Source organism: Fusarium solani, assembly GCF_023522795.1.
Source record: "Fusarium solani strain SB1 chromosome Unknown bctg00000011, whole genome shotgun sequence".
Classification (NCBI taxonomy): domain Eukaryota; kingdom Fungi; phylum Ascomycota; class Sordariomycetes; order Hypocreales; family Nectriaceae; genus Fusarium; species Fusarium solani.
This window is the reverse complement of record NW_027072149.1, coordinates 1,305,968-1,331,324: the sequence shown is the minus strand read 5'-3', so window position 1 is coordinate 1,331,324 and position 25,357 is coordinate 1,305,968. Positions and strand designations below refer to the sequence as shown.

The 25,357-nt window shown below is 50.1% G+C and overlaps 13 protein-coding genes across 13 annotated transcripts; 6 read left to right on the top strand and 7 right to left on the bottom strand.

The window, feature by feature from the left end:
- Nucleotides 1-344: 344 nt before the first annotated feature.
- MRS44_015502 (uncharacterized protein) lies at nucleotides 345-2,085 on the bottom strand (the record flags this gene model as incomplete). The annotated part of the gene is made up of 6 exons (XM_046282160.2): nucleotides 345-514; nucleotides 564-640; nucleotides 697-1,316; nucleotides 1,369-1,742; nucleotides 1,801-1,948; nucleotides 2,020-2,085. The coding sequence occupies 6 exons, from the start codon at nucleotides 2,083-2,085 to the stop codon at nucleotides 345-347; spliced, it is 1,455 nt and encodes a 484-aa protein (XP_046130361.2).
- A 544-nt stretch (nucleotides 2,086-2,629) lies between these two features.
- On the bottom strand, nucleotides 2,630-4,389 carry MRS44_015501 (uncharacterized protein; the record flags this gene model as incomplete). The annotated part of the gene is made up of 2 exons (XM_046279579.2): nucleotides 2,630-4,013; nucleotides 4,070-4,389. 2 exons carry the CDS (start codon nucleotides 4,387-4,389, stop codon nucleotides 2,630-2,632), a joined length of 1,704 nt encoding a protein of 567 aa, XP_046130362.2.
- A 415-nt stretch (nucleotides 4,390-4,804) lies between these two features.
- Nucleotides 4,805-6,783, bottom strand: MRS44_015500 (uncharacterized protein; the record flags this gene model as incomplete). The annotated part of the gene is made up of 5 exons (XM_046274002.2): nucleotides 4,805-5,351; nucleotides 5,405-5,799; nucleotides 5,852-6,087; nucleotides 6,138-6,551; nucleotides 6,603-6,783. The coding sequence occupies 5 exons, from the start codon at nucleotides 6,781-6,783 to the stop codon at nucleotides 4,805-4,807; spliced, it is 1,773 nt and encodes a 590-aa protein (XP_046130363.2).
- Nucleotides 6,784-7,125: 342 nt separating this feature from the next.
- MRS44_015499 (uncharacterized protein) lies at nucleotides 7,126-7,632 on the top strand (the record flags this gene model as incomplete). Its single annotated transcript, XM_046271170.2, has 2 exons — nucleotides 7,126-7,503; nucleotides 7,555-7,632. 2 exons carry the CDS (start codon nucleotides 7,126-7,128, stop codon nucleotides 7,630-7,632), a joined length of 456 nt encoding a protein of 151 aa, XP_046130364.2.
- Nucleotides 7,633-8,032: 400 nt separating this feature from the next.
- On the bottom strand, nucleotides 8,033-8,961 carry MRS44_015498 (uncharacterized protein; the record flags this gene model as incomplete). Its single annotated transcript, XM_046272889.2, has 2 exons — nucleotides 8,033-8,743; nucleotides 8,791-8,961. The coding sequence occupies 2 exons, from the start codon at nucleotides 8,959-8,961 to the stop codon at nucleotides 8,033-8,035; spliced, it is 882 nt and encodes a 293-aa protein (XP_046130365.2).
- A 364-nt stretch (nucleotides 8,962-9,325) lies between these two features.
- MRS44_015497 (uncharacterized protein) lies at nucleotides 9,326-11,063 on the top strand (the record flags this gene model as incomplete). The annotated part of the gene is made up of 5 exons (XM_046272203.2): nucleotides 9,326-9,476; nucleotides 9,529-10,336; nucleotides 10,395-10,511; nucleotides 10,573-10,694; nucleotides 10,753-11,063. The coding sequence occupies 5 exons, from the start codon at nucleotides 9,326-9,328 to the stop codon at nucleotides 11,061-11,063; spliced, it is 1,509 nt and encodes a 502-aa protein (XP_046130366.1).
- A 683-nt stretch (nucleotides 11,064-11,746) lies between these two features.
- Nucleotides 11,747-12,298, top strand: MRS44_015496 (uncharacterized protein; the record flags this gene model as incomplete). Its single annotated transcript, XM_046281411.2, has 2 exons — nucleotides 11,747-12,112; nucleotides 12,164-12,298. The coding sequence occupies 2 exons, from the start codon at nucleotides 11,747-11,749 to the stop codon at nucleotides 12,296-12,298; spliced, it is 501 nt and encodes a 166-aa protein (XP_046130367.2).
- A 483-nt stretch (nucleotides 12,299-12,781) lies between these two features.
- Nucleotides 12,782-13,295, bottom strand: MRS44_015495 (uncharacterized protein; the record flags this gene model as incomplete). The annotated part of the gene is made up of 3 exons (XM_046280151.2): nucleotides 12,782-12,818; nucleotides 12,875-13,133; nucleotides 13,190-13,295. 3 exons carry the CDS (start codon nucleotides 13,293-13,295, stop codon nucleotides 12,782-12,784), a joined length of 402 nt encoding a protein of 133 aa, XP_046130368.1.
- Nucleotides 13,296-13,801: 506 nt separating this feature from the next.
- On the top strand, nucleotides 13,802-15,326 carry MRS44_015494 (uncharacterized protein; the record flags this gene model as incomplete). Its single annotated transcript, XM_065619241.1, has 6 exons — nucleotides 13,802-13,888; nucleotides 13,939-14,109; nucleotides 14,166-14,318; nucleotides 14,387-14,467; nucleotides 14,521-14,971; nucleotides 15,022-15,326. The coding sequence occupies 6 exons, from the start codon at nucleotides 13,802-13,804 to the stop codon at nucleotides 15,324-15,326; spliced, it is 1,248 nt and encodes a 415-aa protein (XP_065475313.1).
- A 759-nt stretch (nucleotides 15,327-16,085) lies between these two features.
- Nucleotides 16,086-17,899, top strand: MRS44_015493 (uncharacterized protein; the record flags this gene model as incomplete). Its single annotated transcript, XM_065619240.1, has 4 exons — nucleotides 16,086-16,261; nucleotides 16,313-16,475; nucleotides 16,517-17,209; nucleotides 17,261-17,899. 4 exons carry the CDS (start codon nucleotides 16,086-16,088, stop codon nucleotides 17,897-17,899), a joined length of 1,671 nt encoding a protein of 556 aa, XP_065475312.1.
- A 247-nt stretch (nucleotides 17,900-18,146) lies between these two features.
- MRS44_015492 (uncharacterized protein) lies at nucleotides 18,147-19,729 on the bottom strand (the record flags this gene model as incomplete). The annotated part of the gene is made up of 12 exons (XM_065619239.1): nucleotides 18,147-18,177; nucleotides 18,229-18,385; nucleotides 18,436-18,698; nucleotides 18,748-18,885; nucleotides 18,936-18,973; nucleotides 19,023-19,045; nucleotides 19,092-19,220; nucleotides 19,273-19,291; nucleotides 19,348-19,370; nucleotides 19,421-19,514; nucleotides 19,576-19,611; nucleotides 19,658-19,729. The coding sequence occupies 12 exons, from the start codon at nucleotides 19,727-19,729 to the stop codon at nucleotides 18,147-18,149; spliced, it is 1,023 nt and encodes a 340-aa protein (XP_065475311.1).
- A 695-nt stretch (nucleotides 19,730-20,424) lies between these two features.
- Nucleotides 20,425-22,439, bottom strand: MRS44_015491 (uncharacterized protein; the record flags this gene model as incomplete). The annotated part of the gene is made up of 5 exons (XM_046282161.2): nucleotides 20,425-21,159; nucleotides 21,218-21,371; nucleotides 21,423-21,878; nucleotides 21,925-22,090; nucleotides 22,151-22,439. 5 exons carry the CDS (start codon nucleotides 22,437-22,439, stop codon nucleotides 20,425-20,427), a joined length of 1,800 nt encoding a protein of 599 aa, XP_046130372.1.
- Nucleotides 22,440-23,121: 682 nt separating this feature from the next.
- MRS44_015490 (uncharacterized protein) lies at nucleotides 23,122-25,038 on the top strand (the record flags this gene model as incomplete). The annotated part of the gene is made up of 9 exons (XM_065619238.1): nucleotides 23,122-23,297; nucleotides 23,350-23,594; nucleotides 23,647-23,682; nucleotides 23,742-23,840; nucleotides 23,985-24,061; nucleotides 24,113-24,193; nucleotides 24,243-24,553; nucleotides 24,622-24,910; nucleotides 24,964-25,038. 9 exons carry the CDS (start codon nucleotides 23,122-23,124, stop codon nucleotides 25,036-25,038), a joined length of 1,389 nt encoding a protein of 462 aa, XP_065475310.1.
- Nucleotides 25,039-25,357: the final 319 nt, after the last annotated feature.

Sequence of the window (25,357 nt, the reverse complement as noted above, 5' to 3'; positions counted from 1 at the left end):
TGCTTTTGCGGGTCTGCTGGCTTGCAACAGAATGGGTTCTCGGTTGAATGGCGACGGCTGGTCCAGGTGTGTCTGGCTGTTGGGCTTGGCTAGTATGATGTACGACGAGTAGGGGCAACCATCCTCGATCTCCTCTGTACTCTTGCTACCCATCATCTTGGATACAGTCCAAAGAGCTTATATTAACATGAACAACAGGATATAGTTTCCCATCTTTGGGATCGTGAAAATAACACATTTACTGTACTGACCACCAATGTGTCTCCTCCCATGTGCCTTATCTTACCGCATCTGATACGTCCCGCTACCCAATATCTTGGGCTAGCATTCGCTGATGTCAGAACTTATAGCTTGATGAGGCATTTGTGCGCCTTCGGAGCAATCAACGTGTAATTCTCCAGATCCATGTCACCTTCTGTCAGAGATGGATGCACGGCCGCGCCTCGAAATTTCCGAAAGAAGGCGGCTGTCATCAATCGGAGCTCCATGTATGCAAGATGGATGCCAACACAAACTGTGATTATCAGTAAGCGGCCCCTTAACCTTGAAAAACGTCCGCTTACTTCGAGGTCCTCCACCAAAAGGAATGAAAGACCCTTGCATCTCGGGCGTAGCGTTCAGCCAGCGGTCGGGATCGAATCTTGAGATTATGTCAACCAATCGGTTTGTTAGAGGAAAATACGAGAGTCAGCTTACATATTAGGGTTGGGGAATATCCCAGGAAGGCGGTGCAGCGAGTATGCTTGCGTAAGAACTGTCGCCGTGTCTGGGATCAAGTAGCCTGCAACCTCCCAACCACCACGTGGAACATCTCTCGAGTGTGAACCAGAAGCAGCACCGTACATCCTAAGGGACTCCTGAACGACAGCGTTCAGGTAAGCCAGCTTAGAAACGTCAGAGTCTTTATACTTTGGAGGTAGTATTTCAATCTCTGCCTCGAGCCTGTTCCGAATCGGTGGATCCCTGAGGACCGACCATACCAAGTAAGTCAATGTGTTTGACGTCGTGTCAGTTCCAGTGACCATGAGCTCCGCAGCCTCTTCCTCCATCTCCACATCGGTTAAGGCGTTTTCCTTGTCCTTTAGGTTCATGATCTTGTCAAAGAAGAATGGCGTGTTCAGCGTTCCGGACTGCTGGGCGAGCTGTAGGCGACGGATGGACTCTCTCCCGTAGCTCATAATGCGTTCAAACCTGGCAGTGACCTGTCGGAGCTGGGGAAGCGGAAGCAAGAAAAGCATGTCAAAGAATGGTGCAAGCTCGATCCGTTTGTGAACTGTGGGCATGACAGCTTGGAGATCTTCCACGTACTGGCTTCTCTGTTAAGGATTTGTTAGTTGAGTCAGCCATATGTGGAATAATGACACTCACTCTTCCTTGCTCTAGCATTCTGAAGGAACTGCCAAAGGTCAGGTCACCAATAATATCCGTAGCCATAAAGCTGAACCATTTATGGACATCTGTGTACCCTAGCTTTCTGTTTTCAACTTCCATCTGATCCATGGCCAAGTCCACCTTGGCCTGGATAAGCGGCTCAAAGGCGGGCAAGGATGAGTTGCTCAGAGGATGAGCCAGAAGCCGGCGCCGTCGCGAGTGCTTCTCACGGTCTCTCATACCAAGCATGCCTGGACCAGTCATATCGTACCAGGCAGACTTGTCAAAGCCACCGGATACTTTTTGTATGATCCGGACTGCATCGGGGCTATTGATGCCAACTTCATTGGGACTCACCCGAACCACGGCTCCTAGATAACACACGTTTAGCCTTGTGAATCAAAACGTATCTTCCCATGATCAACGAACCGTAGCGTGAAAACAGTGAGTCCAAATACTGTATACGGCGACCCCTCAAGGTGTGGTATTTGAGCACCAGGTTCGTCCATCGTGCAACGATCGGTCCTGGGACATTAGATAACGGCCCGAAAAGAGAAAGCTTTGCCTTGGAAATAATCTTTAAAAATTTAGTAAAGCAGTATGGGGAGATACGAAAGAAGTAAAAGGCCTCTGCAAACTTAGACATACGTAGACAGCAGACAGGGCGATGCCTAGAGCAATACTATAGCTGAGGAAGAACTGGAGCATCGCCATTGGGGCTTGTTTTCCCGTTTTCTCTCGGCTCCCAATGGTTGTTTTTCGCAAATTATCCGGTCAAGTGGCAATCTCAACGTAATAGCATTGAAAATCACACTTAACTTGGGAAGAGTGTTCCGTGTCGGCTTAAGAGGACATCTCCAGAAGCCGTCTCCACACCGGGCATCGGCAAAGCCGGCCCCACAGTTTCGGCTCGGCGCCAGTTGGCTTACCCTATACCTTCTTGAGAACCCTGGGGAACGACGTCTTTTAGACCAAAAGTGGTGGTAAATGACAATGAAAATCTTAGTGATTATGATGAAAATATTTGAAATACGAGATTTTAGCTGTCGTGGATCGCAGACACGCAAAAGCACTAAACCTAGGTTCGGTAGTTTAAGGATCTACAGTGTTTGCCAATTGAATTGAGGAGCATCATCTTCGGGGATTCTTCACATCCCACTAATAGCCCTCTGGTGATGACCCTATCACTTTGAGGGTTTTCTCCTAGCTATGTACTCATAGGAAATGAACTTCGAGTTCATGGACCAGGCCTCGATACTTAGATATTCAATGGGTGAAACCTCAAGACCAACTGCTCCCCAACCGGCCTCGCCGTATAGGCGTCCTCTTGCTCAATTCCATCGTCATTTAAAACAGTTGTCCGGAAATTGGAGTAAATAGCAGCAAGAATGACCTTCATCTCATTCAGAGCAAAGTTGGATCCAACGCACATACGACCTCCACTTCCGAAAGCCCAGAATTGCCGATGCATTTCACGATGACTGGTTTCTGTGTCCTTGCCATCTTGGGGCAGCCATCGCTCCGGTTTCCATGACTCGGGTTGTGGGAAAACTTTTGGATCGCGATGAAGGCTGTAAGCCATTGATGCGATTCTTACACCTCCAGGGATGTGATAGCCCGCTATGTTGCAACCGTCCTTGGGCGTGTCGCGTGGTTGGGGTCCAGGAATAGGTGCATGCAGACGAAGAGTTTCCATAACGATTGCGTTCAAAAGTGGCAGCGCGTCCAGGACCTTTAGGTCTGGCAGGCTTGGGTCGGATGTTGTATTTCCGGAATTGTTAACCTCGACTGTGGATGACCGACCAAGCTTAAGTGAGGGCCCGATGGAAATGATCTCAGAACGAAGTTGTTCTTGTAGATCCGGAGATCTTGAAAGATGCCATGTTGCATATGTGAGAACCATCCCCGTAGTCTCATGACCTGCCAGCGAGTGATCCATGAGCTCAGAGGCTACCGCAAGCTCACGCTCGCAAATACTGGTTTTGTACAGGATGCTCTTCTCTCCGTTGGTTCGCCATTCGCGGTCGATCCCATATTGCAGGGCATTGAACACAACAGGCTCTTCGCATGGTTCCGTGCTGGACTTTGCTTGATGTGATCGGCCTTGCGTCGTATCTTTCTCTGCTTTCTTGGTCACTCCTTGGCAGAGATTCAAGTTCCACTGGGAGAGCTTGGCGTTTGACTCGTCAACCCATTTCGGATACAATCTGAGCCAAGGGAGCCAACGCGCACAAGCAGCGGTCAAATTGGGTACCTCTTGCGTCCAGAACGGATAGTTGGCGCGAGCAAGGTACATCTCCTGCCAAGATTGACGGTATTGTTCGTCTTGAATGAAGTCTGTGCCATTGGACAAGCCAAAGAGATATGCAGTGATGACATCCATGGCAAGGGCGAGGAAAAGACCAAAGACTTCGACATCTGCATGAGCTGCAGTTGTGACGTTCTCTGAGCTGCTAGACGCCAACTTGTCTTTGGATGAACGTCCAGAGAGCGCCGGTAGGAGCCGTTGAAAGACAATGTGAGTCATCTGAGCCTTGCTCGCTTGTGACGACTGAAGATACGACTTGGAATAGACGTTTGCAACCATGCGTTTTCGGGCCGAGTGGTGTTTGGACGAGCCGGTGGAAAACATATTGGGGACGCTAAGAGCCAAGTCAGATTATCTGTTAGGAACGGAAGTCCTGATGATAGTACTGACCCGTAATTGGAAAAGACGCTGTACCAAAAGCCCTTTTCGAAACCTCCTTGGTATATGACCCTCATACCCTCGACACCGTCGACGCTGACTTCTGCAGGCCCGATTCTGACAACGGGGCCGAGTTTGATATGTGCCTCGTGCAGAGATCTGTTCTCTCTCCTGTATAACCGGGCTGCTAGGATCCAGATGGAACTGAAATGACATGTCCAATGTGCTGCTGGCAGCTTTCGCAAGGGTGAGATAAAGGCTGGGTGCAGGACATGATGATAGAGGAGCAGCAAGGCCAGGGCCCCAATTGCCGTCGGAATGACGAGACCCATACTGAAAGTGTCACTTGAGAGTAGAATCCGACAGTCGACAAACTTATGGGAGGATCTGAAAGCTGCAACATCTCAAGACATCTGGCGGGGTTAAATGCGCCCTCTTTGGACGTCACGATGAGGGGTTGACGTGGGGCTTGACATTTTGACATGGTGACAGGGCGTAAAGAGGCGTCGAGGCGCCACTATCAGTTATCTGCGGGCTTGGCTCTGCAGGAACATGACAATGATAAGCATTGTGCCGCATAGGATGGATTGACCGTGCAGTATCTAAGATTATGCAGAGTCCCAGAGGGTGAAATACTGCCCGAGACAACTCAATTCTAAGACATAGAATTCTATGATGCTTCTAATGTGAATAAGAATCTCTTGAAAGAAGATGAATTGCTGCGGTGGTCTGCTCCGTACTGTCTGTCTATTTACTGCCGTTGATAACCGGGAGGGTCAACCAACTCGCTTCCCCACCGACATGCACAGTATTCAGCCCATCAAAGACCTTGGGGCTTCTATCATCCTCGTGATCGTGAGAGAAATTGCCCACACCCTGAGTATCATGGCCTGCAATCTCCAATACCAGAGTCTCTTCGGGTTCCAAGACAACGTTTGTCGGCCAAACTTCGACATCGACTTCGTACCTTTGGTTTTCCTCCACAGGCTGAACCTCGCTCTCGTAGTAATTACGATAGGGCAGGAAACTCCTGTGGAACTCGTTTTCTGTATCCGCTTTGCGGAGAGAAACGCGGAGCCAACCCTTGACGATGGGGACGGGGTCTCCCATTGTGCCCGTGTAAAACACTTCCTTGCCTCCCTTGTTCAGCTTACGAAGGGTGACGAAGAGGTCGATGTCAGATGGTGGAGCAGAGTCTGGTGATTTGCGCGATGCCGACACAGTCAGGTGGGCGACAATGTGGCCGGTAATCTCCAGACTGGACTGGGTGGTGTACTTGAACGTGATAGGTTCGCTGTGAGAGTGACCATTAGCTGTAGATTTTTAGAATCGTCTGTGTAGACTCACCCCTTCAGTGCATCATATTGGATGGATCCAGACTTGGCTGATGGCGACTTGCTGAGCGCATTCTCCGGCGTCAAGAAGAACTTGGTATACTCAGTTCCAGGCAAGGGCCAGTCTGCCTCGTCTCTGCTGGGGAAACTCCTCTCACGCTCTGGGTCATCGACACCAGCCTCTCCCTTGCGGAGGCACAGACGAACTCTCGGCTGCTTCCCCGTCTTCCAACCATCTGTGTCGTTATCCTTGAGGAACGAGTTGAAGAAGGAGAGTTGAAGCTCAGCTGACTCGGGATAGTAGAAGGGAAGGTCGTGTCTTCCGACGATGAAGTGGAGGAACTTGTACTTGGAGCTGGCGCGCATCCAACCGAGGACGTTTCCTCGTAGATGCAGTAGAATCCCACCCTTGACACAAGTATTAGCTGCAATTCTTCCAAGTATGAAAAGGAGAGCTTACCCAGTTGGCCACACTGAGCAGGGGAGTTTCGATCGCCTCCATGTCAAAGTCCCGCGTGCGATAGTATTCCTTGTCGCGGAACTTGTGAACTGCTGTATCTATCGTTTGATCTCTGCGGTTCTTGAGGAGTGTTTCTTCATCGAGGTCACCTTCCAAGGTATCCTGGCCCCATTTCCGGGCCGCACGGCCAGGCTTGCCATACTGGTTTGGGCTGACGCCGTTGTTCCACCAGAACTCTGCAAGAGTGTTAGTCAAGGTTGGTGGTAACGCGGCTGAATGAACTCACTGATGAATCTATCGGATAGAATGCCACCATGGCGGACCCTATCACGATAGTAATCACTCATGCCCTCCCAAGGAATAATAGCAGCTAGCCCCTTTGGCTTTCGAGCAGCAACTCGCCACTGAGTACCGGCATAGTAACTAATACCCAGAAGTCCGACTTTACCAGAAGACCATTCCTGTTCAGCGCTCCACTCAACAACATCAAAGAAAGCTTCGCTGGTACCGCGGGACATGGTGTCAAGGAGCCCTGGGCTTTGGCCTGCGCCTCTCTCGTCGGTTCTCACGACGATGTAGCCCTTGCTTGTCCAGAACGCCGGGTCAGGGGTCTCCCAAGCTGAGTGGGCAGATTTCATCTCGGGATTGACCTGTTCCCAGCTCTTTTTGTAGAATGAGCCATATGGAACATCCTTACCATCTGTTCTTGTCAGTCAGTTGGTCACAAGTCTAGCCCACGACTATCGCTTACAAGGACCGTAGGTGGCAATGACAGGATAAGTCTTTGATCCGTAAGGAGCGGCATCCTTGGGTAAAAATACATTCGCCCTAAGGGCGCCCTTTTCGTATGTCTTGAGAGGAATGTCCACATTCTTCATAAAGACATAAGGAAAGCTGTCCTTGTCGATCTCTAGGAACTTGTTCTCAGCCATGTTGTTAAGTAAAGTCTAGGGCTGTCGATGACGTAAATATTGAAAGATGAATTGGTATCTCGTATCAAATTCATCGTTTTAATATGATTTACTTATGCTGTAACTACTATGTTTCACGGAATTGCCGGTATCGAGAATTTGAGGGTTGCGTGGGCAATGTCGGCTCGGGACCACACGCAGCCGAGGCATCCGTTGACGATGTAAACAAAGATGCTTCAATAACTGAAGCACGCCATCTTTGCTCATCGCGAGGAACGGAAAGACCAAATACTGTTCCGATTCTCTCGAATTTCCTTTGTTCAACCGTGATTCACTTACTCGCGCCTGGCTACCACCCGCGATATGGCGACCGAGACAGCGACGACTGCCAGTGAGGCGAGACAACTTCGACTGGACGCGGCTACCAGTAGATTACTGGAAGACTACGAGATTCACCATTCCTCATCACCCGCAAACCGTCAGAGAGATGGGGAACCTGGGACAGTGATTGTCGCCGGCAACATTCGACGCGAAGCTCAACCAAGCGACTTTGATTCCACTTTGGCTCCCCATCCTCCAGTCCCGTACCCAGTCTCCAACCCCGAATGGTGGCCAGGAAACTTTAGAAATGTTCCCGAGTACCGACCAGTGAATCGAAATCTCGACTGGGACGAGCGACGGCAGTCACCCTTGTTCACAGTCGTCGGCGGGGTCATGGTCTGGGGATGTTGCTTCATGGCGGTACGTGACAATGGAGATGACCTGGTGACAGTGGCTGACAGTGATTTACAGAACTGGGCCCAGCTTTGGAGGAACACTGCTGGAAGAGTTACGAATATTGGGCTTTCTAAAGTTGGAGGCGAGTGGTAGATTTGGGCGATGGAGGGACGCGCACTTGTCACTATAGACATCAATAAGTGACCGTGGAAGGCGGATTGACCGTTGCGGACGAATTTATTCTCCAATGCGCATTTTATTATGTTCTTTGGCTACTTACTATGTGTTCTGACCTACAGTACACGACCGCGACGCAACGCCAATGGCACACATGTAGAGAGAAGTTCAGGATGGCACCGTCACCATCATCACCATGGCTGGAAAGTGCGAGTTACGCCCCGAGATATCATGTCAAGAAAAGCGAAAGAAAAGAAAAAAAAAGATGGCAGTTTTGACTAGAACAGCAAACATAAATTCTCGCTTCGACTCTATCAAATGACACTTTATATCGGATTTACACGATGCCCCCTGACTTGAATGCACCCTCTCTGACCTAATCCCATGACCCGAGCTGATACTGGCTATTGCACATGTTGACCAACTCCCAACACTCCCCCATAAACGTATTCGGACCAACGTCATCCTCAGTTCCCGCAGCGCCGGCAGCAAACATGGTGGCCATGAAATGATCATCAGTTCCATGGGCCTCCTTGTAGCGCGGGTGCTTCATCAGCCTGGTGACAGCTCTTCGCAACGTGGGGCCAGTGTTCTGCGTGACGGCATCCTCAACAGCTTGCCGGAACTCCAATGCAAAGTCACCTGGGGGAACAGGTTGGGCAAAATTGTCCTTGAAGCGTATCATCCACTGCCAGTGATTGCGGTAAAGATTGTGGACCGAACCTCCGCTGCCTATGATGAGGGTATCTTCAAACCGCAAGGGCCGTAGTGCGGCTCCAATTTTGAGATGCATATGTGGATCGTATCGCGCATTCATGGAAACAATCGTTGTCGGCAGAGGAACGCAATGTGGGAACATGCGGATGACGATGAGAAATGTGTCGTGGATCCAGTCAAATTTGCGGTTCGCTCTGGCGTTGATGCCGGCTGCTTGGAGCATGTCGATGACTCGTTGGCCGCCTTCGAGGTCTGGCACCATTTTGTAGGGCATGTATCGCGCTTCTGTGACGCTGCCCACGGGGTCCTTTTGCGCGTTTGGGTTCATGCTGACTTCTACTGTGTCGTAGGGGGCATCCCAGTGAGCGCCCTGTGAACGTTAGTGGATGGCCTGGCCAATTGACAAGCTGTGCTCACCATCATGACGATTCTCTTGATGCCCCGACGCAGACACTCATTGCCCACCCCTTCCCAAATTTTGGCCGGCTCTGACTCCTCGCCCAGCATCATGGTCGAGCCATGGGCGAAGAGAAACACCGGAGTTGGCGCTGCTACCGCGTGGTTAGCTACATCCTCCCTGGCAAGCATCGTCGCAGCTCACTTTTAGTTGTTGGTAGACTTCCCATTTTGACAGCTTTCAATCAAGCTTCAATGGGTAAAGATGATACAAAAATTTCGCCATAGCCCATGAAAGGGAAATGATTTTATTCTTCACGAAGCTCCGTCGCATCCGCCAACTTTGAAGTCAATCCATGCGAGATTGAAGACGTTCAATGCCGTCCTTCGGTCCCGCTGTGGAGCCGAGCCGAAGGAAGCCCTCCTCGCTGTCGCGGAAGTTTCGGGCGTGTTTTGATCAAAGCACGCATCAAGAGTCATATCAAAAGGCATGTAGATAGCTTCTTCGTCATGGAGACTCGTCGTTCATAATCGTTTTGCGTGATACCGAGTCAAAATGGCTTCAGCATTGGACTTGTATCGCACCGTTAGCGCAGCGTGGACTGAGGGCCGGCTTGAAAATGTCCTTCAGCGACAGAAAGAACTTGCTTCTTTGCATAGCAACGTCAAGAAGTCATCAGCTAGCTTGATTAGAGCTCTTACACAAGGTATGCGATAGCCAATCACATTGTTATGGCGGACATTGCTGACAGTCTCTAGATCTGCAAACCACCGACAAGAGCGCGGCCGAGGAGCTTCAACTGACGCTCGATACGATCAAAACCCTCTACGATAGCCTTGATTTCCCAAAGTCCATATCCCAGGAGGTCTCAGTCAAGAGAGGCGCCAGCGCAACTGACAACTTGGTCGCATTGGGACCGACTCTGATTGATCCATCTCCCTACTCCCCTGTTGCCAGCACCCTTGCTCCACTGGCCGCAGCCGTCGCCGCTGGAAGCGCAGCGGTCGTTCTGGCCAACAGGTCTGCTCCTGTGGTCACTGTCGAGCTACAAAGACTCGTCAAAGAGAGCTTGGACATTGAGGCCATCGCCGTCATGAACGATGACTCGGCCGACACGCGACATCAGCTCGGCACCAAGTTTTTCGGCGTTGCCGTTCTGCAAAACTTGCCAGAAAGGGCCAACATGCTGAGGCAGCTGTACCAAAAGAACCCACTCATCAAGATTCTGTCGCCACCTTCTGGAGTCTCTGCCGCGTTTGTCGATCGCAGCGTTCAGGACTTGGAGGCTGTCTCGACTCATCTCTACCACGCAGCGATCGACAGTCCCCGCCACAATCCGCTGAGGGTCCCAAGGCTTTGCTTTGTCGACGAAACACTCATCGCTGAACTTGAAGGACTACTGAGCCGCGCAGGCCCAAAAGCGAATGAGTTGACCTTGACCACTGGGCAGGACAATGTGCAGGTTTTGAGCAAGGCCTTGAAGTCCAAGTTTCCCTCCGTCGCGAAGCGGGCAGCTACGAAATCTTCTGGCAAGCTTCCTGCCGTTATCGCATTGAGCAGCTCCGAGTAAGTCAAGCCCCGACATCCCTCATATGACATTTCTAACATTTTCGTGTGTCGTTAGCCCATTGACTGTCGAGTCCATCTCTCCAGTGGCAGATTTGCTGACTGAGAGCCACAACGGCCTTTTACTGGTCCCAACTCGAAGTTTGGATCACGGTATTGATATACTGAGCAAGCTGTAAGTCTCCGAGGAGAATGGTGCATCTTGATTTCAGCTAGTCCTTACACGACAGTAACAGAAACGACAATGCTCCCTCTCAGGCGACATACATCTTTGGTGCAGCCAAGTCATCCTTCTACGTCGCAGCCTTTAGCAAGACTCTCCAAGTCTTCATCAACACCATCCCCCAGTGGTCACTTGGTAAGAACCGTCACCAGATGATACGACCGAAGCACCACTAACCGCTATTCCACTCTAGTCGCTGTTACGCCGTCCTCCTCATCAGTCTCTGACAGCCTGTCGCTGTATTCTAGGGAGGACTTTTCCGTGAACAAGCCCATTCTTCAAGAGCCACTCCGGCCTGTGCGAGAGCTTGCTACCCGCGCCAAAGCTCTCTGGCCCTTCATGTCCCAGACTCTACGGCTCGGGAAGATCAAGCAGCCCAAGGGAGGAAGACTAAGCTACTTTGAGCGCGGCCTGATTGTTGGGTTGGCCTTGACGTTGGTCGCCATTTCAGGGACTTCGATGGGCATTCATCGTGCGAGTCAGCATTTCTTTAAGCGAGTGTGATTTCCTGGTTCTATAGCCCTTACCTTACACTGAAGATATCATGAGAAGTGCTTTTCTTAGAATATTGTGTGATATACATATCAAATCTCTACCCAGCGTTATGCAGTCACCTTCAATAGATTTTGGGTTTCTTTACGTCTAAGCTTAGAGACAAATTCTAGAAGTTGAGCGGCCCTCATCTTTAATCACCTTTGTGTCTCATGGAAGATGGTTGCTGTTGACCAAGAATTCGAGATGTATCCCAAGATTAAGGCATTACAGGCACCATTCTACAAATTTGCAATCCTTTTTAAGCCCTCAAAATGAACCTTCGGAACAATAATGAGCAACATCGAAGATGAAGGAATGAGGATTGAGTAGCATCGGTGACGAAGGGCGTCTTTTCGCGTCGGCCCCAACTTTTTGAGGGAATATCCACAGCAATATCCCAATTCCGAACTCTGAAATAAATAGTCTAGGCGCAATATATGAAGCCCTTTCGTGCCGAGTAGCTGTCTTCCTGTGTGGAGCCGTGTGGACAAGCCGGATGCTGTGGTCTGGGACGGCTATCACACTCCACACCATAGAAACACTTCCTTTGGTCGGGCATGGACTAGACATATATCTAGATGGTACGGAATAGTCTCAATAGTCAGTGAGGGACCAACAAACACATACCACAGTAATAGTAAACATCTGACAACATGGGTCTTGGCGCCAAAACTCCTCTTCGACGAGTGGTCACCTACCACAAAGGTGCCACCTCGGCACTGTTTTCCGACACCGAGCTCCAGCCCGTCTCAGCCTTTGCCAGTGACGCAGTGACTCTCTGGCAGAATTCGAAGTATCCAGCTGAGCTCGTCGACAAAGACCCAGTTGGCCCCACCCCGGTCATCTACACTCCTGGGTCTCTCATTCGGGTTGTGGATTTCCCAGCAAACTCCAAGGGGCACAACCATAGAACTGCGTCGCTCGACTACGGTATTGTGTTCGAGGGAGAACTGGAGTTGGTTCTGGAAGACGGCTCGCGTACCATCGTCCGAGCGGGAGATTTGGTCGTACAGCAAGCCGTAAGTGGTTGCACTTCTTGATGTTGTCGATGAACTAACTTAGCATATTAGACTATGCACCAATGGAACAATCTGACTGATAGGCCCGCTCGGGTCATCTTTGTTCTTTTGGCGTCTGAAAGGACTGTCAACGGCGTGGACGTGGGTGAAGTTGGTGTCCCCGAGAAATATCTTCCTCAGCATTAAAGAGGGAATTAGATAGTTAGAAGATTGGATAATCTACATATAAATTATCGAATACTAGATGATTTATGTGATACTGAGAGCCCAACAATTTCGCCAAAACTAGAATGGGGGCTCGCACTAACAGAGACATGCGCCTGCTACGGTTCCAACCTTGCACGAGGTAGGAACAAGCCATTGAGGAATTCATGGTGAGACATGGCCCAAAATTATCAGTTGACTTGAAGTTTCTAAGACCATTGAAGCACTGCGAGTATTGGGCACACCGATGTGCTATCTTGGACATTTCTCTTTCGCTCATCCACCAAGGAAATGCTCAGGTCACAGGGAACGCAAAGGCACATTGTATCGCAGAAACGGACTCAATTCTATGATTCCTTTCAAGTCTATAGTCCATCACCCATGTCGCAGGCCAACCTTGCCTCAACCGGACTTCGCAAGGAAGCCAGCTGACAGATCCTCATTGCCATGGCCCACATGCACCACCTATGAGTTCTTTTCGATAACACGGGTCACAAGGTCCCTGAAAGGCCAAGTTAGTCTTCAAGAAGGATAATATCGAGAAAAAGGTCTACTCACGTGTCCATATAAGCTCGAACAGTCGCGATCTTGCCATTGTCGTTGAAACCAAGGACCCATGTGTACTCGTTAGGAAACGGATCTCCGCTCTTGGTTGTCGTATCCACGGCCTTGAGCTCAACCGCCGCTTGGTTGCCGTCAACAATGATGTTTTGAACAACCAAGTGCAACGGCCCAGCCCATGTCGAGGACAGAGGCCTCGTGCCTTGCTGGAACTCTGCAACAGATTTGTAATGTCCAGAGATCTTGCAGTGAGCGCCTAGCAATTTTGCTGTTAGGACAACGTGGGAGGACGCGGGGTTGGCATCAACTCACCCTTGACGGTCCAGTCCACATCCGGTTCAACGTGAGGCCAGAAAGATGCCATATCACCCCGAGCGATGGGCTCAAAGATGGCACGAATATGATCGGCAGTAACCATATTGAATATTTCGAAAGTGTCGACGGATATGAAGAGAAATTTTGAGCTAACAATGAGTTGCGTAGATTGACTTGTCGAGCGGGGAAGAACCAGACAGTTGAAGTAACCTAGGCATTTAACAGAAAGCTGACAACAGACACAACCAACTATCTCGGAGCATAGTTCCGAGCCCGCTCACGTTTCCCCAGATATTTCAGCTTATTGGCCGTGTGGAGAAGCCGGGGAAGCTCAACCACCCGGTGGAGCCGAAGAGCTGCTGTGGGAGTGAGAGCCTCGGCAGCATGTCACCGAGCGATTGTGGCGTCTCAAGCCACTCCGTAGAGCAAGCCACGGTTGACGGGTTGGTGACTGAAGGATGGTATTGAAAGATGCTGAACGGAACGGGCAGAGGTCACAAGGCCTGCTCGATGTTCATATATCGTTAGCTCCCTTCGCCATCGGCACGCGAGAATAACCTCCTTCAAGTATCCTTGCAGGCTTTACCTTGACTTTTCAAACCATCCAACATGCCTCTCAAAATCATCATTGTCGGCGCCGGTCTGGGAGGCCTAGGTGCTGCCATCGCCCTTACTCGCGCCGGCCATAAAGTCGAGGTTGGTCGAAAGATTGTCAGTTAAGGATGAGCAAGAACTGACTTGCCAAGGTGTTTGAACAATCCAGGTTCCTCAACGAGATTGGCGCCGCGATTCACATCCCTCCAAACGCCACGAGGGTGTTGAAGTCGTGGGATTGTGACTTTGATGATCTACAAGCCGTCTTCTGCAATGCCATCAAAGTATATGACAAGACAGGCAAACTGATTTTTGTGCCAGTGGTACGTTTTGACACAAGGAGGACGGTCAGGCGCCTGCGCTAACAGACTACCCTCAGGCAACAGACATCGTTCAGAAGAAGGTAAATACTAAGGATGAATGGCTCCTCACCCACCGCGTCGACTTGCACAATACTCTACGAAAACTGGCTACACATGAGACGCATGGAGATAATCTCAAGATCCATCTTTCGAGCCGTGTCATGTCTGCGGTGAGTCTCGCCTGGTTTCGCCAACTCCACTCCTGTTGTGACCCTACTTCTAACATTCTTGCGCCAAGGATGCGGAAGCCGGAGAGATCGTCCTCGAGGATGGAACCAAGCACAAGGCTGATCTTCTCGTTGGAGCCGATGGTGTCCACGTAAGTATTGGCTCGTGATACTCTAGCTCTATACGCCACTAACCTCTCTGAAGTCCAAGGTCGTCACAGCCGTGACGCAAGAGAAGACGGTACGCAAGAGCACAATGCAAAACACTTTCCGATTCCTCGTCCCCATCGAAAAGATCAACTCGAACCCTCTTACCGGGCCCTTCTTTGCCAAACTCGGTCTCGATTGCCAACACGTTTTTACTACCTACGATCGTCGACTCGTTGTATACCCTTGTCGTTATGGCAAGCTCCTAAACATTGTCGCCATGCACCCATCAGAGAATTCTGGACTCGAGTCCGACTCTTCGTGGCTTGCGGGTGGCAAATTGGAAGATCTCCTTAAGACATATGCCGAGTTCTCGCCCGAGATTGTGGAGATGTGCAGTCTGGCTGAGGACTTGAAACTCTGGAGCTTGGCCACGAGAGATCCACCAAAGAAGTTCTACCGCGGAAAGACGGTTCTGATCGGCGACGCTGCTCATCCCATGCTTCCTCGTAAGTGGTATATCCTTGAATAGTAGTAACACGTCTCCTGACAAAGCCAGACCAAGGACAGGGAGGCGCGCAGTCCTTGGAAGACGGAGCTGCCCTCGGAGCCCTCTTCCCGGCAGACACGACAGTCGACCAAATCCCGCAAAGGCTGGAGCTCTACAACAAGGTTCGCTACGGAAGAGCCGTCACGGTTATGCTCATGTCGAGGATCAACGATGAGAGGCGAGGCGAGATGATGGACGAATTGCGATCATACGTGCCTGGTGCCGTTCTTCCAAACGATATGTTTGAGTATACTTGGAGCTCCCATGTTGTCAAAGATGCTCAAGAGGCACTGCGAGCGGCTGAAAAGAATTGACTGCAGGGTCGTGAGATGGACTGAGAAGGGCTTATTGGCCGACCCCCAAAGTGTCGATTGTAGCATAGCATATGTCAATATGGACTATTTCTTTGGCAACCTGTATTCAAACTCAAGTTTACACATCATACATTCTTTTATTGCATTGGAATCCATCCAAAGCAATGACCTCGTCGGTTGGTCCACACCTATGTAGCATCAAACACATCGTGCAACCCTTGATAAGATCACGTCTACTCAGGAACATCTGCTCGCCGCTTGTCTGACAAATTAGAAACATACAGCATAGGACGCAGTGCAAACCCGGGGGCGTTAACTCAAGCTTGGGTTCAGATAATCGATCTGTGTCAGCTCTAGGGATGGCTCCAGAAATCTTCAGCTGACCCATCGATGAAATCCAGCGTTCGGATGCACCTTGACGTGTTGAGGAAACCTCAAGCCAACATCTTCATCCTCCCCGCACTCCGAGCCCATCGGAATGGTGTTAGTTGCTCTTCCGGCTTTTCGGGTCATCGGTACCCCACCGGATATTAGGCAAGGAGAGGCCATCCTGTGGAGGTGGTGGCTCTAGCCAAGTGTGTGGGTGGGGGAATTGTCGTGAGTTTGTAAGCTGCTTGATGGGTTGTTATCATCACGCTTCCTATATCTCATAATTGATGCTGAGTATAATTGCTGCCGAGATCAAATCATCACATATCGATTGTTGAGCTGTAGTACAACCCTTCGAACACAAAAACGCGAAGAAACAAGACAATCACAATGGCCGCCAATGCGCGTCAAGTCGACGAGACGTTTTCGTCTTCCAACCTGGAGAAGGACAAGTTTACCAAGATTGACCACTCCGATATTCCCTTGGAGAAAGAAGAATGGCCTGTCATCATCATTGGCTCGAGTATGGTTGGCAAGACTCTCGGCCTTTTGCTCGGATATCATGGGTAAGTAAATGACCTAGGCCCCTTAATGAGCGGTGAAGCTGATTCCTTCAGTATCAAGTCAATGTCGTTTGATCGCCATGCCGCTGCCGGAACTCATCCTCGCGCTGCTGGCTTGAACTTTCGCACCAGCGAGATTCTCCGTCAACTAGGTCTTGAAGAGTTTACTCTACAGCAAAGTGGAAAGGAGTTTGATCTCAATGCCGGCATGCTCCTAGTGGAGAAGCTCGTGGGGGGAAGGTTCTCAAGCATCTTCAGGAACACGACCCCGAGAAGGTCAAGAACATTACACCATCAAGCTGGGTCTGGATCTCGCAGCGGATGTTTGAACCCATTCTCGGCGCCAATGCGGACAAGTACGACAGTGTTCAACTCCATGGACACGAGGTGCTTCTCTATGAGGAACAAGAAGATGGAGTCATTGTCGTTGTCAAGGAACTCAGCTCTGGGAATATCAAGAAGTTCAAAGCAACTTACGTCGTCGCTTGCGATGGAAACAGAAGCCCAACCCGACAAAAGGAGGGCATCTCCTGGGAGGGGCCAGGTATTCTGCGAAACAGCCTGAGCGTGAGCTTCAAGTCCGATCTCAGTCCATTTATCGGCAAGAGGATGGTTCATGGTGTCATCTACGTTGCCAATGAGAAGATTGGCGGAGGTTTCCGCTTAGAGAATGAAGGCAAGCAGGGTCTTCTCATGGTCAACAACGTCGGCACGAAGGGCGATTTCCCACCAGGATCTGTCTCTGTGGAGGAGGCAAAGCAATATTTTTACGACTGCTCGGGTCTCACACCGGATCAAATAACTCCCGAGCTCCAAACCATGAACTACTGGACCATGGCTGCGTACACCGCCGGCCGGTTCAATAGCAAGGGTGGGCGAGTCTTTCTTGCTGGCGATGCTGCTCACATTATGCCGCCAACGGGAGGCCTCGGCGGCAACACTGGAATTGCGGTAAATATTCTCGACTTCTTCTGCGTTACTTTACTGACTTGTTTTGTATAGGATGCGCACAATCTTGCCTGGAAGCTCGCCTATGTCTTGACCGGAAAGGCCTCGCACTCTCTGCTCTCTTCATACAACTCTGAGAGGCAGCCCATAGACGAGTTTACTGTTCTTCAGGCATACAGCCGGTTCCAGAATCGAGTTGTCGTACAACAGCCGGCTGCCCCCGAAGCCCCAGATGTTGCTATTGAGCTTGGCTATAGATATCCCAAAGGTGCCTTCGTTCCAGAGGAGGGCCATCAAGTTCCAAAGGAGCTGTACGACGATCCCTATCAACCAACTGCTGTCCCAGGATCCAGGTTCCCACACGTTTTTCTCCGGGACACTACCAATCCTGGGAACAAGATCTCGACTATCGACCTCGTCAAGAGGAACTTTTTGCTCGTCACCATCGACCCTGATTCCCCTTGGATCCAAGCCGCCAGTGAAAGCCCCATTACGCTCGATGTCCACACTCTGAACGCTACCTCCGCTCCGTACAGAGACTTGGAGGGGGCTGTGGAGGAGAAGTGCCGCTTGAAGGTTGGTGAGGCGATCCTTGTTCGACCTGATGGCTTCATTGCTTGGAGAGGATTGAGGTCTAGCCAAGGACATGGAGAGCAGCTGAAAGCAGCCATTGAAGCCATTTTGAGAAGCTAGTTGCATACATTTCATGTTGCATTTGGAAGAGATATATATAGTCCGAGACGCGTTTGAAGATTGATGTTTCCCTCAACTCATACTCTTAGGTACCTTGGATAAAGTGATTTATGGCTAGATTGTGTGCCAGTGTGGAACACGCGCTACTTGAAGAGAAAGACATGAACTTTCCTTGGACTCAACTTAACCAAAAGAAATAAACTCAAGTCGGGGAGATGAATACTTCCAATAGAGTTATGCTTCTCTTTCACTCAGGTTTCTGCCCGTAGACCACATTCCTTCATGAAGTCAGCACACCCTCTTCCATATGGGCTTTTCCTGACACTTACACTCGCCAATACCCATGAAGCTTCTTATCGCACAAGTCCTTTCGAACGTCGACCAGAAAAACTTCGAGCTCCTCCGGGCTCCATCCCAGCACCTTGGTGAAGAGAGCCAGGCTTAGCCCTTGAGCTCCTCCCACAAGGTTCACATTCCCCCAAGCTCCTGATCTCTATTAGTATGGACTAAGGCTTTCAAAGCGAAAGAGGTAGAACCTAGCTCCTTGATTTTCTTATCCTTTGGCCAAGTGTTCATTGGCCATTTGTACGGCGTCTCCACGACATTGACGAAGCCAGCTTCTATGAGCTGATCCTTGTAGCGCAGACCGGAATCAAGGCCGCTGCCCATCTTTGTAGCTGCCTCATTCATCAAGCTACTCCACTTGTATACGGCAGTGTCTTTTGATACCGTTTCATCGTCGCTGGTTACGGGATAAATAGGGTCCATGAGCTCAATGAACCCACCAGGAGAAAGGTTCCTTCGCCCATTTAGTCGTATTTATATGATAGTTCTTCAAGAACACTCACTGATAGGCCTGAATAAAGAACTTGGGCCAGTTACGAATCGACCCTGTCATGGCACGGAGGTAGATAAAGTCAAATGGGCTGGCGTAGGTCCACTCTTCTTCAACATCATCGACGAAAAACGAGACATTCGGTGGAACACTAGTTGCGGTCAGCGTCTCATATCTCATTTGTTGAGCCCAATGTCTCACAAAGTTGGCTGAATAGGACTGAGGTCGACACCAAGGACCTGGAGTAGATGAGCGATGAGCCAGACTCATGGGCATTATACCACAGACCTCGGCTTCCGGGTGCTCATCAGCTGTATTTGTTAGACCTAAAGCTGACCAGTGCGATAAGGGGCCTACCAAAGTCCATTGACCAGATTCCAGTACCGCATCCAACGTCTAAAACGCGCTTCATCTTCTTATCTTTACCCACAGGTGAGATAAAGAGCTGGCCGTTCAACGTGAGGAGAGCTAGGTGGTGCTGCTGATCTAGAAATTGTTAGACGTCTCAATCAAAGGGTGAGCTAAATGAGGGTTATACCAAGACGGTCGTTCTCTTGCTATGATCCAAGAGTTAACAAGGTATCCCAGAAATTCTCAACAATGAGATTCACACATCGTCATTTGGGAGGATATAAGCTAATAGATTCTGTTAGTTTTGTATGAAGACGGTGACAAGGCCATCTCACATCCAGCCTTGTAGGCGTGATACGTGCGGCCATTCTCAACCCGGTACTTGACGATACTGGATGCAAGAGATGCGATTTCACTAAAGGCGGAGATCTAGGCGGCCCCGTTAGCTCAGATATCTTGTCACAGTCTGTATGAGCTATGTTGTGCTTACCCCGTCCAATGCAGAGTCGTGGTCGTCGGAGTCAACCTAAGTCGTCAGATTAATACCGGATAACCCGCAATGCTTGGCTTACATCGACATTGGTGTTTGCGGGTCTTTCCTCTGCCGATGGAGTCGGATCGGATGTGGGAGGATGTTCAGCCATGGTGAAGTTGACCCTAGATCTGCGTCAAGTAACCCTAAAGACTCGAGAGGCGTACATGAAGCCAGAGAAAAAGCCTCGTGGGGAAAGAGGGGGAGAGTTGATGAAGGAGAGGAATGGGGTTTGCAGTGGGCGGATATCATATCACATCTTAACCATGCGGCCTGGATTCAGCCGGGAGCAAGACGGACGAATAGCGACTGCTCGCTGAATGGCAGGGCACGCCAAATGTTGCATTCCCAGCTTCAAAGTTGTGTTTGATTGGCCCATGGTGACTAGGTACGGACCAACAGCATGAGGGTTGCATGCTGTGCCCCTGGCATGAGATAATGCCGAGGCATTATGAATCATGTGGCTATTTATGAAACCCTCAATTAAAAATTTTACTAGCCTTGTATCGAGAATGTTGTGATTGTTGCTGATCACTATGATAGTACTCCGAACGGGGACATGAGCCAAAACAACATCATCCGTGTTCAAGTTGTCCAGCTGAACCGGTGACTATCGCATAGATGGATTCCAAATAGATTGACGGTATTTTCAGACCATGTCCCAGCCCACACCAGCATCGATCACTTCGATAGGCCCATGGGCTAATGGGGAGTGGGACGCACAAAGCAATTCAAGGCAGCACTAAACTCGTAATTCAAGTGGCAATCTATCTTTAGTATTCTATGGAGTCTCTGTTCCGGATATGCTTAGTTGATAGGGTCAAGCAGGGGAACAACCAGATGGCTGTCAAACTCTGCACCAAAATGAACAGTGTGCCGGCCCTTGTTTCTGTGAGAAACTCCATATAGGAAGTCAAACTCCATGTAACTCATGTAGTGACCAGAAATCTTGAGCGTGAGGTATTCACCCTCGTCAAAGATAATTCCAGTGGGCCAAATCGGGACCTCAAGTCGAGTGACGGTCCCAGCAGGGATGGGCTTTCTGGTGGTATGCGTGTAGTCAGGCCAGTCGCCGGTGAATGTTCCAGGCTCAGGAGTCACCTTGCTAACAGCGTGACTTCCGCGGAGAGAACCGGTGGGTCCCGAGTACTTGAGGAAGCATGTGTCCGCAGCCTCAGAGACCTCCTTGACAGGAGGAATGAGTTCTGTCAGAGGAACATTCATGTTGATCAGCTGATTTCCGGAAGCGTCTGCCTTGCCAAGTTGCACAAACACATCAATGTCGTCGTGGCTATCGTTCGAAATGTTGAGAACAACCCATGAGTATCCGAGGAGCCAGGTCTGTTTGGTGAACTTGTGCTTGAAAAAGAGCTCCTCGCCGCCAAGGATGGGATTCTTGGGGACAAACGAAGCGTCGTAAGAACCGGTTCCAACTGTTGAGACGGGGCTGTGGGAGAACTTCTCGTCAGGGGCGAGATAAAGCTTGGTAAACTTTGGCTGGGGGATGGGGAAGGATGGGAAGGGCAGGTTGGTGACAGCGGGCTATGAGACTCGGTTAGACTGCCGGTTCTAGAGTATGCTCTCTATGGGTAGGACTTACTCGGTTGAAACCAACAAGCGAAGCCCGGACCTTGGGTGTGCTGGGCCAGTCGTTCTTCTCTCCCCTGACATAGTAGTCGAAGAACTTGGTCAAATCGTTGACGTTATCAGGGTTGTAAAGATCAGACCACTCCTGTCGAGCATGGATCCGGAGCCTGCAAAGTCATTACAATCATCTCTTTCAACGCACTTCCTGGCGAACTTACCACTTATCCTTGGATGCAATCTTGTTGTAGGCACGAATAGAACCCGTCGTGTGAAGTGAGCTGGAGTAGCTCGCAAGGATATAAGCAGGAACATTGATGTTCTCAAGCTTAGATCGTTTGTCCTCCCAGTACTCGTTAAACAGTGGATACTTTTCCAACATGGGAATCGGAGCCTCTGTGACATTTCGGCCAACCATGGTATCTTGGAGGAGCTTCCACATAGTGTCGTAAGGATAAGGGATTCCACCACGGCAGAGCGTATCGCGGTAAAAGTCCGCAGCACCCTCCCAAGGAGCGATAGCAGCCAGGGAGGGAGGCTGCTGGGAAGCGATGTACCATTGCACCATGGCGAGCCAGCTGTTTCCAGCAAGGGCTACCTTGCCAGTGCACCAGGGGAGCTTGGCGACGTACTCGATAGCATCGTGGCCGTCTTTGCCATCTTGTTCTCCAAGCCAACTATATCCAGTTAGTCAAGTTCTTGGGCCGAAACGGAAATACTCACGCAGTGGTTCCCTCAGAGTCCCACGAGCCTCGAAGGTCAACGTTCACAATAGCATAGCCTCTGGCAGGCCATACAGCGGGATCAAGACCTTCAAACTTCTCGTAGCCGCTAACTTCGCTCTTGGGGACGCCAAATCGGCCAGGAATCATGTCAAGGCCATGAGGTCCTAAAACACTAGTTAGCTATCCGGGACTCGTTGAGACATGGAACCACAGAAACTACTCACCATTGCCTGTCTTTCCATAAGGACTCCAGATGATAATTGCAGGAACCTTGTCAGCACCTTTCGGGCGGAAGACATCAGCATACAGCTTGACACCGTCGCGCATAGGCAGCGTAATGTCCTTTTCAAAAATGGTATCCGTCTCAAAGGCCTTGTTCTCTGGAGTCCGCTGGTGGCCCTTGGGCAGCTCCCTAGTTGAAGGGTTGAGAGGGTCATAAGGCCCACTCTCCTTGGTCCCTGGAGTGATGACCGGTGCGACCGTTACGTCGAGGTTGGCGATACGAAGAGACATCTTTGCGTCTAGGTTGTAATAGTGCTGATGTGATCAAGATGGTATGAGACCTATTGTGATACTGGAGTTGTCAGCCAGCGAATTGAGTCTTTAAGAGCTACTATCGCGATGTGCTAACTCCGTTACTTCCGTGACTCTATTCAACCCCTCTGATACATCTCTCCCCGATTCCGCGTGGGGCCGGGCATCATTGACTCCAACTCTGGGTGGGTGAAATATCACGACTCAACTCCAGCCTCACTCGGCTCGGCTCCACATCGACCACCACACCCCATGACTGAATCACGTCGGCTCGATGCTGCATTGCAGTAATTAGCTTGGGCCTGCGAATTAAACTCTGTAGCTAAGTGAAGATCGCATCTAGTTGAAGTGGAAATGTTCCGAGCCCGATAAATGGTTATTTGATCTTCCGGCCAGACAAGCCGCGAAAAACCCAACTTGATTCTGCAACAGATATTCACCCCACAGTTCAACCATCCCAATCCAATGTCCTCTTTGATCACAAGTGTCGGATGGATTCTTGGCCAGATGCGGTATGTGGAGATATCCGGACGGGGATAACATCCTCGAGTCCCTAACTCCATCTTTGTCTACTGTGGTCGATATAAGTCAGGTTTATCATGTGCCAGCTCTCTTAGCTAGTACTTCACCAACCTTTTATCGGTTATCTCCAATACTCAAGATGACTATCGGTGAATTGAAACAAATTGGCTTTGTTGGTCGAACCCTCGACTCTTCATCTCCAGACTACGATGAGTCTCTGACCCGAGCCAACGTCGCTGCTCAACGCAAGGCCAAGTTCATTGTCTTCCCGATATCCACAAAAGATGTTCAGGCTGCTATCAAGTTCGCCAGGAAGTCAGTATGGACGGTAGCGAACGCTAGAGCAAGCTCTCTAACAGATGTGTAGATCAAATCTGGAGATTGCAATCAAATGTGGTGGCCATCATTTCTCGTCTGCTAGTAGTGTCGAGGGTGGCGTTGTCATCGACATGAAGGCTCTCAATAGTGTTGAGGTTGATACAGAAAACATGAGGGTAACTATTGGTGGCGGCTGCCTTTGGGGCGACGTCTATACCGCGCTGAGGGAACATGATCTCGAGTGTGTAGGAGGCGGGGTGCATGTTGTCGGTGTCGGAGGCCATCTAACAGGAGGTGAGAATCCTGAAGCTATCAATTGTTCTCTCTCTAACTTGGATCTTTCTAGGTGGCTATGGACCGTTGTCGCAAAAGTTTGGCATGGGTATGTCCATCCTTCTGTCAAGCTAAGACGAGGAGAAGAGGTACTGACGGATTGAACAGCATGCGACAACATCATCTCAGCCACTGTAGTCCTCGCGGATGGACGCGTTGTGAAAGCTAGCGAGTCTGAAAACTCGGATCTGTTTTGGGCCATCAGAGGTTCGTCAATCTTCTGTTGCCTTGTTCGTTGCTGACATGGCTAGGGGGCTCTTCATCGTTTGGTGTGGTGGTGCAATTCGTCTTGAGGACCTTCCCTCCCCAGATGAGTTCGTAAGCATTATTAACAAAGCATACACACTAAAGTCCAAAAGGGGCCCTATTTCTTCCGCTCCTTGAGTTATCAAGGCGAGGCGCTGCCAAGGGTTCTCCCAAAGCTCAAGGTAAAACAACCCCGAATTGGCCAAGCAAACTCATGCTGATAACCCACATAGGAATTCCTCAAACAAGATTTTGGAGAAAAGACAATCATGGCGTTTCTCAACTACGTCCGTGGGCCTGGACCCGAGCATAAGGTTTGTCTACATGGCCAGTTGTCTGCTACAGAGCTAATGTCGATACTAGCCTCTCTTTGTGGTAACCTTCTTTGGCTTCGGGGCTGTTGGGGATTTCAAGGCCGTATTTGACGACTTCTTTGGGGCCGCGAAACCATTTCATGACCACTCTGTTGATTGCCCAACCCTGGTAGAGTTTAGTCATGTACAAGACGAAATCCTCTTGCAAGGCTCTCCCAGGAAGGCTGTTGGTGGCACTCCCTTCACTGGTCTTTGGCCTGGAATGGCAGAAGAGGTTTGGAAGCGATATGTCGAATACACAGATGCGAATCCCGACGCCGTTGACACCAAGTACTTCTTTGAGTTTCACAACAGCAAGAGGTTCAGGCCTGCAAGTCTAGAAATCCCACGTGGTTCTATATGTTTTCAGCTTCTAACAATTATTACAGGAAACCACGTGCATCCCCATTCATGAGCCGAAGCACTTCATATGCTTGGCCAGTGAGGAGTAAGGCAGAACTAAGGTTCACCCTCTTTCAGCAGCTAACATCTTCAAGACACAACGATATTTCTGGTGACGAACGTGCACAATCATGGGTTCATGATATGATTGAAGTCGCCCGGTCATATCAGAGAAAACATGCCAAGGATTTGGGTGTCAACGGCAACGCCTGCTCCTCGAAAGAGAAAAGTGAAGATGTCTGGGGCCAGAATTATCATCGGTTGCAGAGAATCAAGGTAAGCCTGATTTGAGATCAAGTACAAACACCAAGCTGATTGGGTTCTTTAAGGCCAAATACGACCCAGGTCGTGTCTTTAACCGATACTTTGCCATCGAGCCAGTTGGAGCTAAAGCGATGTTATGAGGTTGGAGGACGACGCTGTCAGTGGACATGACGCTTGTTTGCACCAACTCAGTCACGTGAAATCAGATCACCATCTGATCATCACAAGCGGGTGTGGCTCAGTTGGTTAGAGCGTTGGTCTCATAATATGACTTGGCCAAAGGTCAGGGACATCCAAAGGTCGAGAGTTCGAGCCTCTCCACCCGCAAATCTTTTGCTCTTCAGACATCTCTTTTTGCCTTTCCGCCTTCTCCGCTTATTTCCGGGTCTCCACCGAGTCACCTTAGAGTCCAGGGTAAACTGCTCAACGTGGCAGCGACTAAGTACACTCAGCTGTACC